This window comes from Bombina bombina, chromosome 10, assembly GCF_027579735.1.
Source record: "Bombina bombina isolate aBomBom1 chromosome 10, aBomBom1.pri, whole genome shotgun sequence".
NCBI lineage: Eukaryota > Metazoa > Chordata > Amphibia > Anura > Bombinatoridae > Bombina > Bombina bombina.
The window spans coordinates 5,724,982-5,740,830 of NC_069508.1; the positions used below are offsets into that span (position 1 = coordinate 5,724,982).

Here is a 15,849-nt window from a genome sequence, read left to right on the forward strand (position 1 = left end):
AATATATCAGGTAAGCATAAAGGTTTTCTTTCCTAAGACACGGAGAGTCTACAACATCATTCCAATTACTAGTGGGAAGCAATACCCAAGCTAGAGGACACGGAATGAACAGGGAGGGAGAAAAAAGGCAGAAGGACCTAAACAGAAGGCACCACCGCTTGAAGAACCCTTCTCCCAAAAGAAGCCTCAGACGAGGTAAAAGTATCAATTTTGTAGAATTTGGAAAAAGTATGCGAAGAGGACCATGTTGCCAACTTGCAAATCTGTTCCATAGAAGCTTCATGTCTGAAAGCCCAAGAGGAGACAGCCCTAGTGGAATGAGCCGTAATTCTCTCAGGAGGCTGCTGTCCAGCAGTCCCATAAGCAAAACGAATCATACTTCTTAACCAGAGGGAAAGAGAAGTAGAAGAGGCCTTCTGACCCTTACGCTTTCCAGAGAAAATAAACAGGGCAGAAGATTGCCGAAAATCTTTAGTAGCTTGAAGGTAAAATTTTAGAGCTCGCACAACATCCAAGATATGCAAAAGACGTTCCTTATGAGACAAAAAGGAGGAACAACAATTTCCTGATTAAAGTTTCGATCCAACACCAACCTAGGGAGAAATCCCAATTTAGTAAGAAGGAAAGCCTTATCAGCAAGAAAAATAAGATACAGGAATCACATTGCAGAGCAGAAAGCTCAGAAACTCTGCGAGCGGAAGAAATAGAAAGAAGAAACAAAACCTTCCAAGAGAACAACTTTATAAACAACATGCATCGGCTCAAATGGAGCCTGCTGCAAAACCCTAAGAACTAGGAGGAGCAATAGGTTTAAACACAGGCCTGAATCTGACCAGGGCCTGAACAAAAGCTTGAACATCTGGTAAATCTGCCAGACGTTTGTGCAAAAGAATAGACAGTGCAGAAATCTGACCCTTCAGAGTACTAACTGACAAACCTTTCTCCAGGCCACCCTGAAGAAAAGATAACATTTGGGGAATCTACCCTATGGTAAATCCTGCGAGCAACAGGTTTACAAACCTGAAGCATAGTATCAATGACTGCTTCAGACAAAAAAAAAAAAAACACAACAAAAAACACGTCTAGACAGAACTAGGCATTCAATCTCCAAGCAGTCAGCTTCAGAGAATCCAGACTTGGATGGAGGAAAGGACCCTGATTAAAAAGGTCCTTCCTCAGAAGTAACCTACAAGGTGGAGGAGACGACATCTTCACCAGGTCTGCAAATCAGATCCTGCAATCACATCTTAAAAGGGAAAAAAAAAATTAGTTACCGTCTTACTAGCCAGAAACATGGCAATTGAGAAACTCCGCCCATTAAAGAACACAAGTCCACTATCACAGCTAAGGAACTTTGTGTTCCTCCCTAGTGGTTGATATACATCACCGAAGAGAAATATCAGATTGCAATCTGAGAAACCAGATCCAACAAAGAAAGAGGGCCAAAAATCTCAGAACATTGAAGATCCTCTCACTCTAGGATAGTGATAGGAAGGACAGGTTCTGCTTGAATCCAGATTCCTAGAGCTATTAAGGAACCCCAATTGCTCTCTAGCCAGAACGGCCGACACTCTAAACACAAACCCCCAGAAAGGCCTCAAGAGACACGAGCCCTGAGACAGAAGGTCCTGAGAGAGCCCCCAGAACAGAGGCTCTCGTCAGGAAGAATAGGACTATCCTCCGAGAGGAAATCAGAGAGGATACATTCCATGAAAGCCAACATTAGACCAATTACATTGCGTCCAAGAAGTGCCACTGCAATTTGCAGACAACCCGGCTAGGGTAGAGTATAGGTCAGAAGACCGAGCTACAAAATGGAGAGTATGGAAACTAAATTCTCAATACACATCAGAGCTCTGAATATATCCTCACATAAAATCCCAAAAATGAAAAGGATTTAAAATAAAATTACCAGACTCCATTATCCTAAAAGGAAGATTAATACTTGAAGAGCCAGAGCCTTTAATCCGAAAGAAACTAAGCACCTAGATCTGGAGTCTCAGCTTGTGGAATAGGCACAGCCTCTCTGGCCGACAAACCCATATGATTTCAAACAGGAACCAAGAGAAAAATGAAAAGCAGTAAAACTAATCCTGGTTTTCAACACGGGGGATAGAATATTTGGAGGAGAAACAAGGGCGACCTTGCTGAACCCCAACAAATAACAGATACCACAACTCTTACTTAAGAGGATAACATGGATACAGTATTACCCCTATCCTTGTTCAGGAAAAATACCTCAACTTCAAAATGCCATTTAGAGACATTGCAGACCCAAAATAGATCAAAATCTTTTCCTTTTTTCTGATAATCACATATTGTTTAGATCTGCCAGACACCTGTGTATCGTCCCAGCCTAAGAGATGACAATAACAGGGCATTTAAATATGTGCTGTAACCTACCCTACAGTAAAACCATAATTCTCCATATGCTTTGAAATAGTATGAAGAGATATTGGTAGGCAAAAACAGTCTGTAATCCCAATCTTAAGGATTATGAAAAAGACGGCAAACTTTACACATTAAGTGATCTGTCTCTTAAACCCACTGTGCCCCAATTACTGTAGATAAGCCGAGAAAACGGAAGGATTACGGAAGGGTAGGAAGCGCCATTTTAACTACGCAGTTTAAAAAAAACAAAAAAAAAACTTCAAAGACTTAAAGCATATATCCATGAGATCAAAAAAAAAACAGACAACACTACAGTTAAAACTACACCAGACATTCTAAAACAATTCCATGAATATTATCCCAAGATGTACAACATCAACTCACTGGAAAACGGGGAGTCGAATAACCTTAATCTTTTAGAATATTTAAACACTTGTAATTTACTAAGACTCACTGAAACAAAAATAGTGGACTTAAAATCACCAATATCCCCTACAGAAATCTAGGTACAAAAAAAGAGAGAAGTTTGACAGTACCCAGCACTCACAAAACACTATATAGTAACAGTATGCATTGAAAACCGGATTGTGTCAAGAACTGGTTATTAAAACGTAACTTTTACTAATGATAGAATAAAAAGGGTGGTAAATAGTACCAAATGTATAACATAAATATGTGAGACATACATTTAAAACTTAGATTAAGAAACAGATCAGGACTGTGGGTGTGAGACTTCAAAAACAGAATTACTTCCCTGGGTAATAGTTCAAATACACCGTAACCCTCAGGCCTCTGAGAAAGCCGTGCTAGCGGCGAAATGTACATCAGGCCTTGTCTGTGTGCATGAGACTTGCTAATTTGTGTTTACCTGGGACCTCTCTAAGCTCATATTGATGTGGCAATTGCCTTCCTTAATCAGTCATTTATAAACCGTTTCCCCTCCTGCTCTAGATACCAGTATTGCTCAGATTAGGTAATAATGTTGGGGTCAATCCCCTTTTTAGATTAGCTTTAGAGCATTCTGTGTATTCTCTGAGCCCTGAGGGTTACGGTGTATTTGAACTATTACCCAGGGAAGTAATTCTGTTTTTGAAGTCTCACACACACAGTCCTGATCTGTTTCTTAATCTAAGTTTTAAATGTATGTCTCACATATTTATGTTATACATTTGGTACTATTTACCACATTTTTTATTCTATCATTAGTAAAAGTTACGTTTTAATAACCAGTTCTTGACACAATCCGGTTTTCAATGCATACTGTTACTATATAGTGTTTTGTGAGTGCTGGGTACTGTCAAACTTCTCTCTCTTTTTTTGTACCTATATATCTATCAGACAGTCAGCACCCCCCTTCTCCTACACTTCACCAGTGATACTAACTGGTATATAATGAATACTGAATAGATTATATATCTACTATTATTTCAGCATACTATATTATGAAGGGGTTGATATTTGCTTAAACTAACACCGTTGCCACTATTTCCACCCCTACAGAAATCACCTCTACCATTAAATAAATCAATAAGGGGAAATGCCCGGACCCTGATGGCTTTTTAGTGAGATACTACCAAAACTTTCTGCCCACTCTTACCACATTTACTACATATGTAAAATCATACTTCTACCAATTCCTTCCCAACGCTCACGCTGGAAGCGCATGTCTCAATTCTGCCCAAACCAGGGAAAACCCCAGATTGTCCAGCAAATTTTAGACCCATCTCTATAATAAATGTAGATGTTAAGATCTACGCTAAAATACTGACTGCCAGACTGAATAAGATTCTCCCCTCCTTCATTCATATAAACCAAGCTGCATTTACTCCAGGCCGTGAAGCAAGTGATAATACCACCAAAATTCTTAATCTACTTCAATATTCCTCTCTACACCAAATTCCCTCAATAATAGCACCCATGGATGCAGAAAAACATAATTTATGTAAGAACTTACCTGATAAATTCATTTCTTCATATTGGCAAGAGTCCATGAGCTAGTGACGTATGGGATATACAATCCTACCAGGAGGGGCAAAGTTTCCCAAACCTCAAAATGCCTATAAATACACCCCTCACCACACCCACAATTCAGTTTAACGCATAGCCAAGTAGTGGGGTGATAAAGAAAGGAGTAAAAAGCATCAACAAAGGAATTTGGAAATAATTGTGCTTTACACAAAAAAAAAATCATAACCACCATAAAAAGGGTGGGCCTAATGGACTCTTTCCAATATGAAAAATTAATTTATCAGGTAAATTCTTACATAAATTATGTTTTCTTTCATGTAATTGGCAAGAGTCCATGAGCTGGTTACATATGGGATAGCAATACCCAAGATTTGGAACTCCACGCAAGAGTCACTAGAGGGAGGGATAAAATAAAAACAGCATTTTTCGCTGAAAAAAATCCACAACCCAAAATATAAGTTAATTCTCATGAAATGAAAAAACTTCAAACATAAGCAGAAGAATCAAACTGAAACAGCTGCCTAAAGAACTATTCTACCAAAAACTGCTTCTGAAGGAGCAAATACATCAAAACGGTAGAATTTAGTAAATAAATGCAAAGAAGACCAGGTTGCTGCTTTGCAAATCTGATCAACTGAAGCTTCATTCTTATAAGCCAACAAAGTTGAGACTGATCTAGTAGAATGAGCTGTAATTCTCTGAGGCGGGGCTTGACCCGACTCCAAATAAGCTTGATGAATCAAAAAATTTAACCACGATGCCAAGGAAACGGCAGAAGCCTTCTGACCTTTCCTAGAACCAGAAAAGACCACAAATAGACTAGAAGTCTTCCTGAAATCTTTAGTAGCTTCAACATAATATTCAAAGCTCTTACCACATCCAAAGAATGTAAGGATTAGGACACAAGGAAGGGACAACAATTTCTCTATTAATGTTGTTAGAATTCACAACCTTAGGTAAGAATTTAAATGAAGTCTGCAAAACCGCCTTATCCTGGTGAAAAATCAGAAAAGGAGATTCACAAGAAAGAGTACCAGAAGAGATGGCCAAAAGGAACAACACTTTACAAGAAAGTAGTTAAATGACCAAATAATGCATAGGCTCAAATGGAAGAGCCTGTAAAGCCTTCAAAACCAAATTAAGACTCCAAGGAGGAGAGATTGATTTAATGACAGGCTTGATATGAACCAAAGCCTGTACAAAACAGTGAATATCAGGAAGTTTAGCAATCTTTCTGCGAAATAAGACAGAAAGAGCAGAGATTTGTCCCTTCAAAGAACTTGCAGACATACCCTTATCCAAACCATCCTGAAGAAACTGTAAAATTCTAGGAATTCTGAAAGAATGCCAAGAGAATTTATGAGAACACCATGAAATATAAGTCTTCCAAACTCGATAATAAATCTTTCTAGAAACAGATTTACGAGCCTGTAACATAGTATTAATCACTGAGTCAGAAAAACCTCTATGACTAAGCACTAGGCGTTCAATTTCCATACCTTCAAATTTAATGATTTGAGAACCTGATGGAAAAACAGACTGAGACAGAAGGTCTGGCCTTAATGGAAGAGGCCAAGGTTGGCAACTGGACATCCGAACAAAGATCTGCATACCAAAACCTGTGAGGCCATGCAGGAGCTATCAGCAATACAAACGACTGTTCCATGATGATTTTGGAGATCACTCTTGGAAGAAGAACTAGAGGCGGGAAAATCTAAGCAGCTTGGTAACACCAAGGAAGCGTCAATGCATCCACTGCTTCCGCCTGAAGATCCCTGGACCTAGACAGGTACCTGGGAAGTTTGTTTAGATGAGAAGCCATCAGATCTATTTCTGGAAGCCCCCACATCTGAACAATCTGAGAAAACACATCTGGATGGAGGGACCACTCCCCCGGATGTAAAGTCTGACGGCTGAGATAATCCGCTTCCCAATTGTCTACACCTGGGATATGTACCGCAGAAATTAGACAAGAGCTGGATTCCGCCTAAGAAAGTATTCAAGATACTTCTTTCATAGCTAGGGGACTGAGTCCCACCCTGATGATTGACATATGCCACAGCTGTGATATTGTCTGTCTGAAAGCAAATTAACGGTTCTCTCTTCAACAGAGGCCAAGCCTGAAGAGCCCTGAAAATTGCACAGAGTTCAAAAATATTGATTGGTAATCTCGCCTCTTGAGATTTCCAAACCCCTTGTGCTGTCAGAGATCCACAAACAGCTCCCCAACCTGAAAGACTTGCATCTGTTGTGATCACAGTCCAGGTTGGACGAACCAAAGAGGCCCCTAGAACTATACGATGGTGACCTAACCACCAAGTCAGAGATAGTCGAACATTGGGATTTAAGGATATTAATTGTGATATCCTTGTATAATCCCTGCACCATTGATTCAGCATACAAAGCTGTAGAGGTCTCGTATGAAAACGAGCAACGGGGATCGCGTCCGATGCTGCAGTCATGAGACCTAAAACTTCCACGCACATAGCTACTGAAGGTTCCGACAAGCTGAAACTAATTTCATTCGTCTCTTGTCTGTTAGAGACAGAGTCATGGACACTGAATCTATCTGGAAACCTAAAAAGGTGACCCTTGTCTGAGGAATCAAGGAACTTTTTGGTAAATTGATCCTCCAACCATGTCTTTGAAGAAACAACACTAGTTGATTTGTGTGAGTCTGCAGAATGTAAAGACTGAGCTAGTACCAAGATATCGTCCAAATAAGGAAACACCACAATACCCCGTTCTCTGATTACAGAGAGTAGGGCACGAGAACCTTTGAAAAGATTCTTGGAGCTGTCGCTAGGCCAAAAGGAAGAGCAACAAATTGGCAATGCTTGTCTAGAAAAGAGAATCTCAGAAACTGAAAATGATCTGGATGAATCAGAATATGAAGATGAAGATATGCATCCTGTAAGTATATTGTGGATATATAAATGCCCTTGCTGAATAAAAGGCAGAATAGTCCTTATAGTCACCATTTTGAAAGTTGGTACTCTTAGAGAACGATTCAAATTTTTTAGATCCAGAACTGGCCTGAATGAATTTTCTTTCTTTGGGACAATGAATAGATTTGAATAAAACCCCAGACCCTGTTCCTGAAACGGAACTGGCATGATTACCCCTGATAACTACAGGTCTGAAACACACTTCAGGAAATCCTGAGCCTTTACTGGGTTTGCTGGAATTTGTGAGAAAAAAAAATCTTCTCACAGGCGGTCTTACTCTGAATCCTATTCTGTACCCCTGAGAGACAATACTCTAAGGTTTTTCAAAGATGTTTGGACCAATTCGGTTCAAAATCAGTGGATTTAATCTGCCCCCTACCAGCTGAGCTGGAATGAGGGCCGCACCTTCATGCGGACTTGGGGGCTGGCTTTGATATCTTAAATGGCTTGGATTTATTCCAATTGGAGGAAGGCTTCCAATTGGAAACAGATACCTTGGGGGAAGGATTAGGTTTCTGTTCCTTATTTTGTCGAAAGGAACGAAAACGGTTAAAAGCTTTAGATTTACCCTTAGGTCTTTTATCCTGAGGCAAAAAACTCCCTTCCCCCAGTGACAGTTGAAATGATTGAATCCAACCAAGAACCAAATAAATTACTACCTTGGAAAGAAAGAGATAGCAATCTGGATTTAGAAGTCATGTCAGCATTCTAAGATTTAAGCCACAAAGCTCTTCTAGCTAAAATAGCTAAAGACATAGATTTAACATCAATTTTGAGGATATCAAAAATGGCATCACAAATAAAAATTATTAGCATGTTGAATCAAGTTGAACAATGCTAGACAATTCAGGATCAAATACTTGTTGCACTAAAGTCCCCAACCAAAAAGTTGAAGCAGCTGCAACATCAGCCAAAGAAATTGCAGGTCTGAGAAGATGACCTGAATATAAATAGGCTTTCCTTAGATAAGATTCAAGTTTCCTATCTGAAGGATCTTTAAAAGAAGTACCATCTTCTGTAGGAATAGTAGTACGTTTAGCAAGAGTAGAGATAGCCCCATCAACTTTGGGGATCTTTCCCCAAAACTCCAAAATAACTGCTGGCAAAGGATACAATTTTTTAAACCTTGAAGAGGGAATAAGAGACGTACCAAGCCTATTCCATTCCTTAGAAATCATATCAGAAATAGCATCAGGAACTGGAAAAAACCTCTGGAGTAACCACAGGAGGTTTATAAACAGAATTTAAACGTTTACTAGTTTAAATATCAAGAGGACTAGTTTCCTCCATATCCAATGTAATCAACAATTCTTTTAACAAAGAACGAGTATACTCCTGTTTAAATAAATAAGAAGATTTGTCAGTGTCAATATCTGAGGTAGGATCTTCTAAACCAGATAAATCCTCATCAGAGCAGGCTAATTCAGCATGTTGCCGGACATTTGAAATTTCATCAACTTTATGAGAAGTTTTAAAAGACCTTTTATGTTTATTAGAAGGTGGGATGGCTGACAAAGCCTTCTGAATAGAATCAGAAATAAATTATTTTAAATTTACAGGTATATCTTGTGCATTAGATGTTGAGGGAACAGCAACAGGTAATGAACTACTACTGATGGATACATTCTCTGCATGTAAAAGTTTATCATGACAACTATTACAAACCACAGCTGGAGAAATAAACTCCACAAGTTTACAACAAATGCACTTAGCTTTGGTAGAACTGTTATCAGGCAGCAGGATTTCAACAGCGATTTCTGAGACAGGATCAGATTGAGACATCTTGCAAATGTAAGAGAAAAAACAACAACTTAAAGCAAAATTATCAATTTCCTTATAAGGCAGTTTCAGGAATGGGAAAAAATACAGATAGCATAGCTCTCTGATAGAGAAAAAGGCAAGAGGCATATAGAAATGGGGTCTTAAATAATGAAAATATTCTGCGTCAAGTATGACGCACACAAACAGAAAAATATTTTTTGGCGCCAATAACGTCCGGAAATGACACACTCGCATCACAGATGACGCAACCTTGTGAAAGACTCGGCGTCAACTAAGACACGGAAATGACGAATTTGCGTCAACGAACGTAACTTTGCCCCAAAAACTTTGGCATTTTGCGCCCTCGCGAGCCTAATTCTGCCCGCGAATTTAAAAAAACAAACTATCAATTGAAAAAAGAAAAAAAAAAAAAAAAAATAGAGACTAAACCCCAGGTAAGAAATACATATTTCTAAAAAATGAATTTCCCAGATATGAAACTGACAGTCTGCAAAAGGAAATATACTGAAAACCTGAATCATGGCAAATATAAGTACAATATATATATATTTAGAACTTTATATAAATACATAAAGTGCCAAACCATAGCTGAGAGTGTGTCTTAAAGGACCAGTCAACACATTAGATTTGCATAATCAACAAATGCAAGATAACAAGACAATGCAATTGCACTTAGTCTGAACTTCAAATGAGTAGTCGATTTTTTTATAACACATTTCAAAGTTATGTATATTTCCACTCCCCTTGTACCATGTGATGGCAATCAGCCAATCACAAATGCATATACGTATAGTCTGAATTCTTGCACATGCTCAGTAGGATCTGGTGACTCAAAAATTGTAACTATAAAAGACTGTGCACATTTTTTTTAATGGAAGTAAATTGGAAAGTTGTTTAAAATTACATGCTGTATCTGAATCATGAAAATTTAATTTAACCTGAGTGTCCCTTTAAGTAATGAAAACATACTTACCAAAAGACAACCATCCACATATAGCAGATAGCCAAACCAGTACTGAAACAGTTATCAGTAGAGGTAATGGAATATATGGAGTATATCGTCGATCTGAAAAGGGAGGTACAAGATGAATCTCTACAACCGATAACAGAGAACCTATGAAATAGATCCCCGTGAGGAAAACCATTGCATTCAATAGGTGATACTCCCTTCACATCCCTCTGATATTCACTGTACTCTAAGAGGAATCGGGCTTCAAAATGCTGAGAAGCGCATATCAACGTAGAAATCTTAGCACAAACTTACTTCACCACCTCCATAGGAGGCAAAGTTTCTAAAAAATAATTGTGGGTGTGGTGAGGGGTGTATTTATAGGCATTTTGAGGTTTGGGAAACTTTGCCCCTCCTGGTAGGATTGTATATCCCATACATCACTAGCTCATGGACTCTTGCCAATTACATGAAAGAAAAGCTTTTGAAGGGCTAAACACTACTAAAATTCAGATTCCCTGTTATTTTTTAACAAGATATTTGCCCTCTATAACAACGCCAGTGCCAAAATTGCTTTAAATGACACTATCTTCCCCCTTCACTATCCTTAATGGCACCCGTCAAGGATGCCCACTCTCACCTCTTATTCGTTTTGGCTATGGAGGTCTTAACCTCCAGAATTAGGCAAAATGATAACCTTGTACATTTATCCACTGACCCACAAATCCTACTTTACTCCAATTATGATACACTAATCAAAAACATACAAGAACTACGTTCTTGGCAAAATAAAACATATCATGGTTAGGGAGGATTAACGCCCTTAAAATATCCATTTTGCCCAAGATTCTTTACATATTCTTAACACATCCGATATCCATAGCAGACTCCTACATATTCTCCTTACAAAATCTAATTAAAGGGACACTGAACCCAATTTTTTTGTTTCGTGATTCAGATAGAGCAACAATTTTAAGCAACTTTCTAATTTACTCCTATTATCAATTTTCTTTGTTCTCTTGCTATCTTTATTGAAAAAGAAAGCATCTAAGCTTTTTTATTTGGTTCAGACACTGGGCAGCACTTTTTTTATTGGTGGATGAATATATCCAATCAGCAAGGACAACCCAGGTTGTTCACCAAAAATGGGCCGGAATCTAAACTTGAATTCTTGCATTTCAAATACAGATACCAAGAGAATGAACAACATTTGATAATAGGAGTAAATTAGAAAGTTGCTTAAAATGTCATGCTCTATCTGAATCACGAAAGAAAAAATTTGGGTTCAGTGTCCCTTTAAATACTTCTATCTGGAAGAATAAAAGACAAATAATAGCTAAAACCACCATATACGGCACTAAAGAGAATGGTGGCTTGGGGGTCCCCTATAAACATAATATTGTCTTCCTAACGCAGATTATGGACTGGTGTAAAAATTCAACACAAAAGGAATGGGTTACTCTAGAACATTCCTTAGCAGGAGCAACCCAACTGGGTAGTTACTATTGGTTAGCCACCCAACAGAGGCGATTTGACCTTCACCCTTCAAAATTTACAACTGACACATAAAATTTGGGACAAATACCTAGCAAAAATCCCTACAATTTCCACAAATCCATCACCGCTGATTCCACTTTTTTTCAATCCAAACCTACCGATTCCTAATACACCAAAGTCAATACATACCCTTACTCTAACATCTATGGCTCCTTGCTACAATGTTTTGTTGTCTGGTAAAAAGACCTACATAAATTACATACAGGGATATTCGGCCAATGGTTCAGAGGCAACTTCATGGACACTCATACTGACAAGAACATACTCAGACCCCTCACAGCCTATGAAACATGTTACTCCAACTCCCTTATGATGAGATCTTTGTCACTATCATACAAATTACTATTATCCTATCACTCAAGAAATTTACCTTCTTACACATGTAAATGGAAATCCAAGCTACAGATCCCAACCCTTCAAAGGACTGGCCTCGAATATTTCAAAATCTGTATCCTCTCTGCAAGTTATGGAGATGAAAGTCAAACTACTATGTAGGTGGTATCTTACCCCGTCAAGATTAGCCACCATTTTTAAAAACTCATCTCTAGATTGCTGTAGAGCTTGCGGTAACCCCGGCACCTTCCTGCATATTTGGTGGGACTGCCCCTGCATAGCTCCTTTCTGGACCCAGTTAATTACAGAAATTAAAAAAGTCATAGGGATTAGATTACCTAAAGACCCGATATTTATTTTATTTAACAAATTCACGAAAGTCAACTGCAAACTACGACTCCAGCTGTTATTTATAATGGTTAATATTCCAAATGCCTGATCCCACAACAAAGGAAACAGACAGTCTCCCCCCAATCCTCGCCATGTGGGGAGATATTGTCTCTTCCATGCTATTATTAGAGATATCATTTTGTTCTTACTAAAAGACTGGAGGATTACCTATCAATCTCTTTCATTTGTTATTATTTAGCTTCCATCAGAAATCATACCTGATCATTTTGACATGAGTGAGTCCTAACTCAGATTTTCTCCTCTACTCCCCCCCCCCTTGACATGCCCCTACTTTACTATAGTATGTAGAGAATTTAATGAATAACAAAATATCCTCACTGCGTTATATCTTTAATGCAATTTGGAGCTGCTTGTTTATGTTACGATTTTGAACTTTATTTTACTCTTCTCTTCTAGTTTGATGTTATTACAGGTTTTTACTGCGCCAATGATGTAACATTTTGAATAGGTTTGTAACTGCAACTACATCTCTCAATAAAAATATTTTGGAAAACAAAAAAAACAAAAAAAAAAAACCCTACACACAAAAACTCCTACATGCCATATGCCTTAAAAAAGGGAGTCTGACAACAGTCTAAAATTGCTGACATTTGTTACAGATTTAAACTTCATTGTTTACACTCATGGTCCGATTATATATATATATATATATATATATATATATATATATATATATATATATATATATATATATATATATATATATATATATATATATATATATATATATATATATATATATATATATATATATATATATATATATATATAAAATTAACCCACTTTGGGTACAATCAGGTAAAACAGAGTGAGAGGTCCCTGAGTAACCATGAACCCGTACTGCGATCCGTGTAAATTAACCCTTCGGTATAAAAGGGCAACCATAATAAGATCCTATCAAAATCCTAATTAAAAGGATTACTGTAGACCCATAATTACCCATAAGCAACCGGCAAGCTGCCGCCATTAAGGGATTCTACAGCCTTTAGCGTTTCACTTGGAAAAGTCCCCTCAATGTCTACCCACACAGAGAAATTATGAACAAGTCACTTACCCTCAGAAGCCATTTCTGACAACAAGCCATGAGGGCAGGGAACTGAGACTCACAATAAGAAGTCTTCTTTCTTCTATTCTAGCTCCTGGTCTGTCAGAGTTACGGACTTCTTACAGGGACCCTTGAACTCAACTGTGGGTAGACATATAATCCTAGGTTTGACAGGTCCACCAACCCTGACAGGGACCTGTAGAAAAAGAAATTACAGAGTAACCAATCCTGGCTTTCTATAATAGGGGTAGCAATAATGTTAGAATTTAAGCAGAGACAACCTCGCCGCCTTCTAACTGCTAAAAGCCACCATTACTCTTACTAAAGAGATTGACATGGACACAGCATAGTCCATTATCCTTGCTTCCAGGGAAAAGTTTTCATTAAAGGATTAAATATCTTCAGACACCATCTTCACACAACCTCCATTGACAGAGGCAAAGAGAATGACTGGGGATTATGGGTAAGGGAAGTTACACTTAACTGCTTTGCTGGGATGCTCTTTGCCTCCTCCTGCTGGCCAGGAGTTGAATATCCCACTAGTAATTGGAATGACGTTGTGGACTCTCCATGTCTTAGGAAAGAAAATGTGTTTAAAATCAGATCCAAACCCTGTAAGTCTCCCCAGGGCTCAGCCTCCCATAAGTTGCCCCACCCCATCCCTTGTTCCTCCCTCAGTCTCGTCTATAACCCCCCCCCCCCCGTCCTGCTCACCTCCTTATCCTTGAGCTGCAGCTGGTGTCTGGCATCCTGCAGCAGCCGTTGCTCCTCCTCTATTTTTCTCTCCTTGGCAGACAGTAACTTTTCCTGCTGTACAGTCACTGCGTTCTTCAGCTTCACTTTTCCCATCAGGCTTTTCACGTCTAACTGTAGCTTCTTAATGATCTCGTTAGCCTTCAGCACACAATAAAGCAAGCGTCACATTAAAAGATATATGGCAGGGATAATACACACATTGCATCCCCTTTGGCATCACTGGGCACCAAGCACCCGCTTGTTACCCAGACGCTCGCTGTTTCTGTAGTTCTCACCTTGAGTAGCTCTGCAGAGAGAGATTTTATTGTTGCCTCCAGCTTCCCAATGAGCTCCTGCTTCTTCTCAGCACTGACTTCTAAAAGCTCCTGTGAAAGAGTCAGGGTCAGACACAGTTGTGTGACAAATCCAGGAAGACAGGGAGGCACAGTTTCTACAATTGTATAGTTACATTACACTACATTATATATGTATGACACCCTTTCCTAGCTCATAAGTGAGCAGCCAACATCTACGTATCCTGGCTAGCTAGTATATTGGATATAACTGTTGCACGCTGGTGTAACCCCCTGCAGACACCCAGAATCGTTCTGAAAATCACTATACTCCACACTGCATCCATCACATGCCACAAATCTGCACCCTCAAGTGCCTTACACTGACGCCATCTGCTGATACAACCCCATCGTGTGTTAGTGTACGCAGATGGATACTCCACAGCTTGAGGCAACTGATAAGTCGCCCTCAGGCTTTTATAACTTACCTTTTGTGCCTGGGTGGCCTTGAGAGCCTCATTACTCCTTAGCACCAACTGCTCCTTGTCCTTCAGCTCCTGCTCCTGAACTGCCAGCCGCATTTGCAGTCGGTTCACATCCTTCTCCTTCTCATGACATTCAGCATCCAGAGCAGAGTTCTCCCTCCTCAGAGATATCACCTCTTGCTGGGCCCGCTGAGCCTCCTAAGAAGCAGAATGAAGCATCAGGTGAGTCAGTAACCAGCGCAGGGGGTGTGGAAAGCTAAAGGGCAGTACAAGAACTGCAGACAGGTCCACAGAGGAGGGGTTTTAAAAGCAGCTTAGGCAACAAGGAAGGAGTGGGAAGAGCAGAGTTCACACAGCTCCACTGATTACTACCTCCTCCAGTCCTTGGTACTTGGTTCGTAGCTCTCGGATAGTTGCCTCAGCTTTGTATCTTCTCTCTAGCATTTCCTTGTTAGTGTGTTCCAGCTCAGTAAGCCGGCTTTGCATGTGCTGTGTACTCTGCTGATGGGAAGTTTCTGAATTCTTCATCTGCTGCTCGTACTGATGCAGTAGCTGAGTTTGTGTCTGCAAACGAAGAGAACATCACAGGAAGAGCTTGAGAAGGGACACTACAGAGAATCTTGTGAAGAGACATTGCAGTGCAGGTTTGGCAGGCAAGTACCAAAGAAAGATACCCTCTCCCGCTTAATATGATCCCCTCACCTGCTGGGCTTTCTCTCTCTCACTTGTTAATTCAGCAGAGTGCTGACTATTTGCGGCAGTGAGCTGGTGCGACCACTCACTTCTTAATGTCTCTAACTCCCGACTCTTCTCAGACAGACTCTGGAAAACAAATCATTAGTAAGAGATGCTGAACACAGCTGCCAGTAGGCACGCAAGAGAGATTACACACGGCTGCCAGAAGGCACGTGAGAGAGATTATGCATGGGAGGACACAAGGCATGCAAAAGGT

At 39.5% G+C, this 15,849-nt stretch overlaps 1 protein-coding gene across 1 annotated transcript in view; it reads right to left on the reverse strand.

The window, feature by feature from the left end:
* SASS6 (SAS-6 centriolar assembly protein) overlaps window positions 1-15,849 on the reverse strand; it is a 131,586-nt gene that overhangs the window by 34,601 nt on the left and 81,136 nt on the right. The window contains exons 7-11 of the mRNA XM_053693745.1: window positions 15,600-15,719; window positions 15,270-15,461; window positions 14,901-15,095; window positions 14,416-14,505; window positions 14,099-14,278 (exon numbers count right to left, since the gene is read on the reverse strand). Coding sequence (XP_053549720.1) covers window positions 14,099-14,278; window positions 14,416-14,505; window positions 14,901-15,095; window positions 15,270-15,461; window positions 15,600-15,719 — 777 coding nt within the window. The remainder of the gene's footprint in view (window positions 1-14,098; window positions 14,279-14,415; window positions 14,506-14,900; window positions 15,096-15,269; window positions 15,462-15,599; window positions 15,720-15,849) is intronic.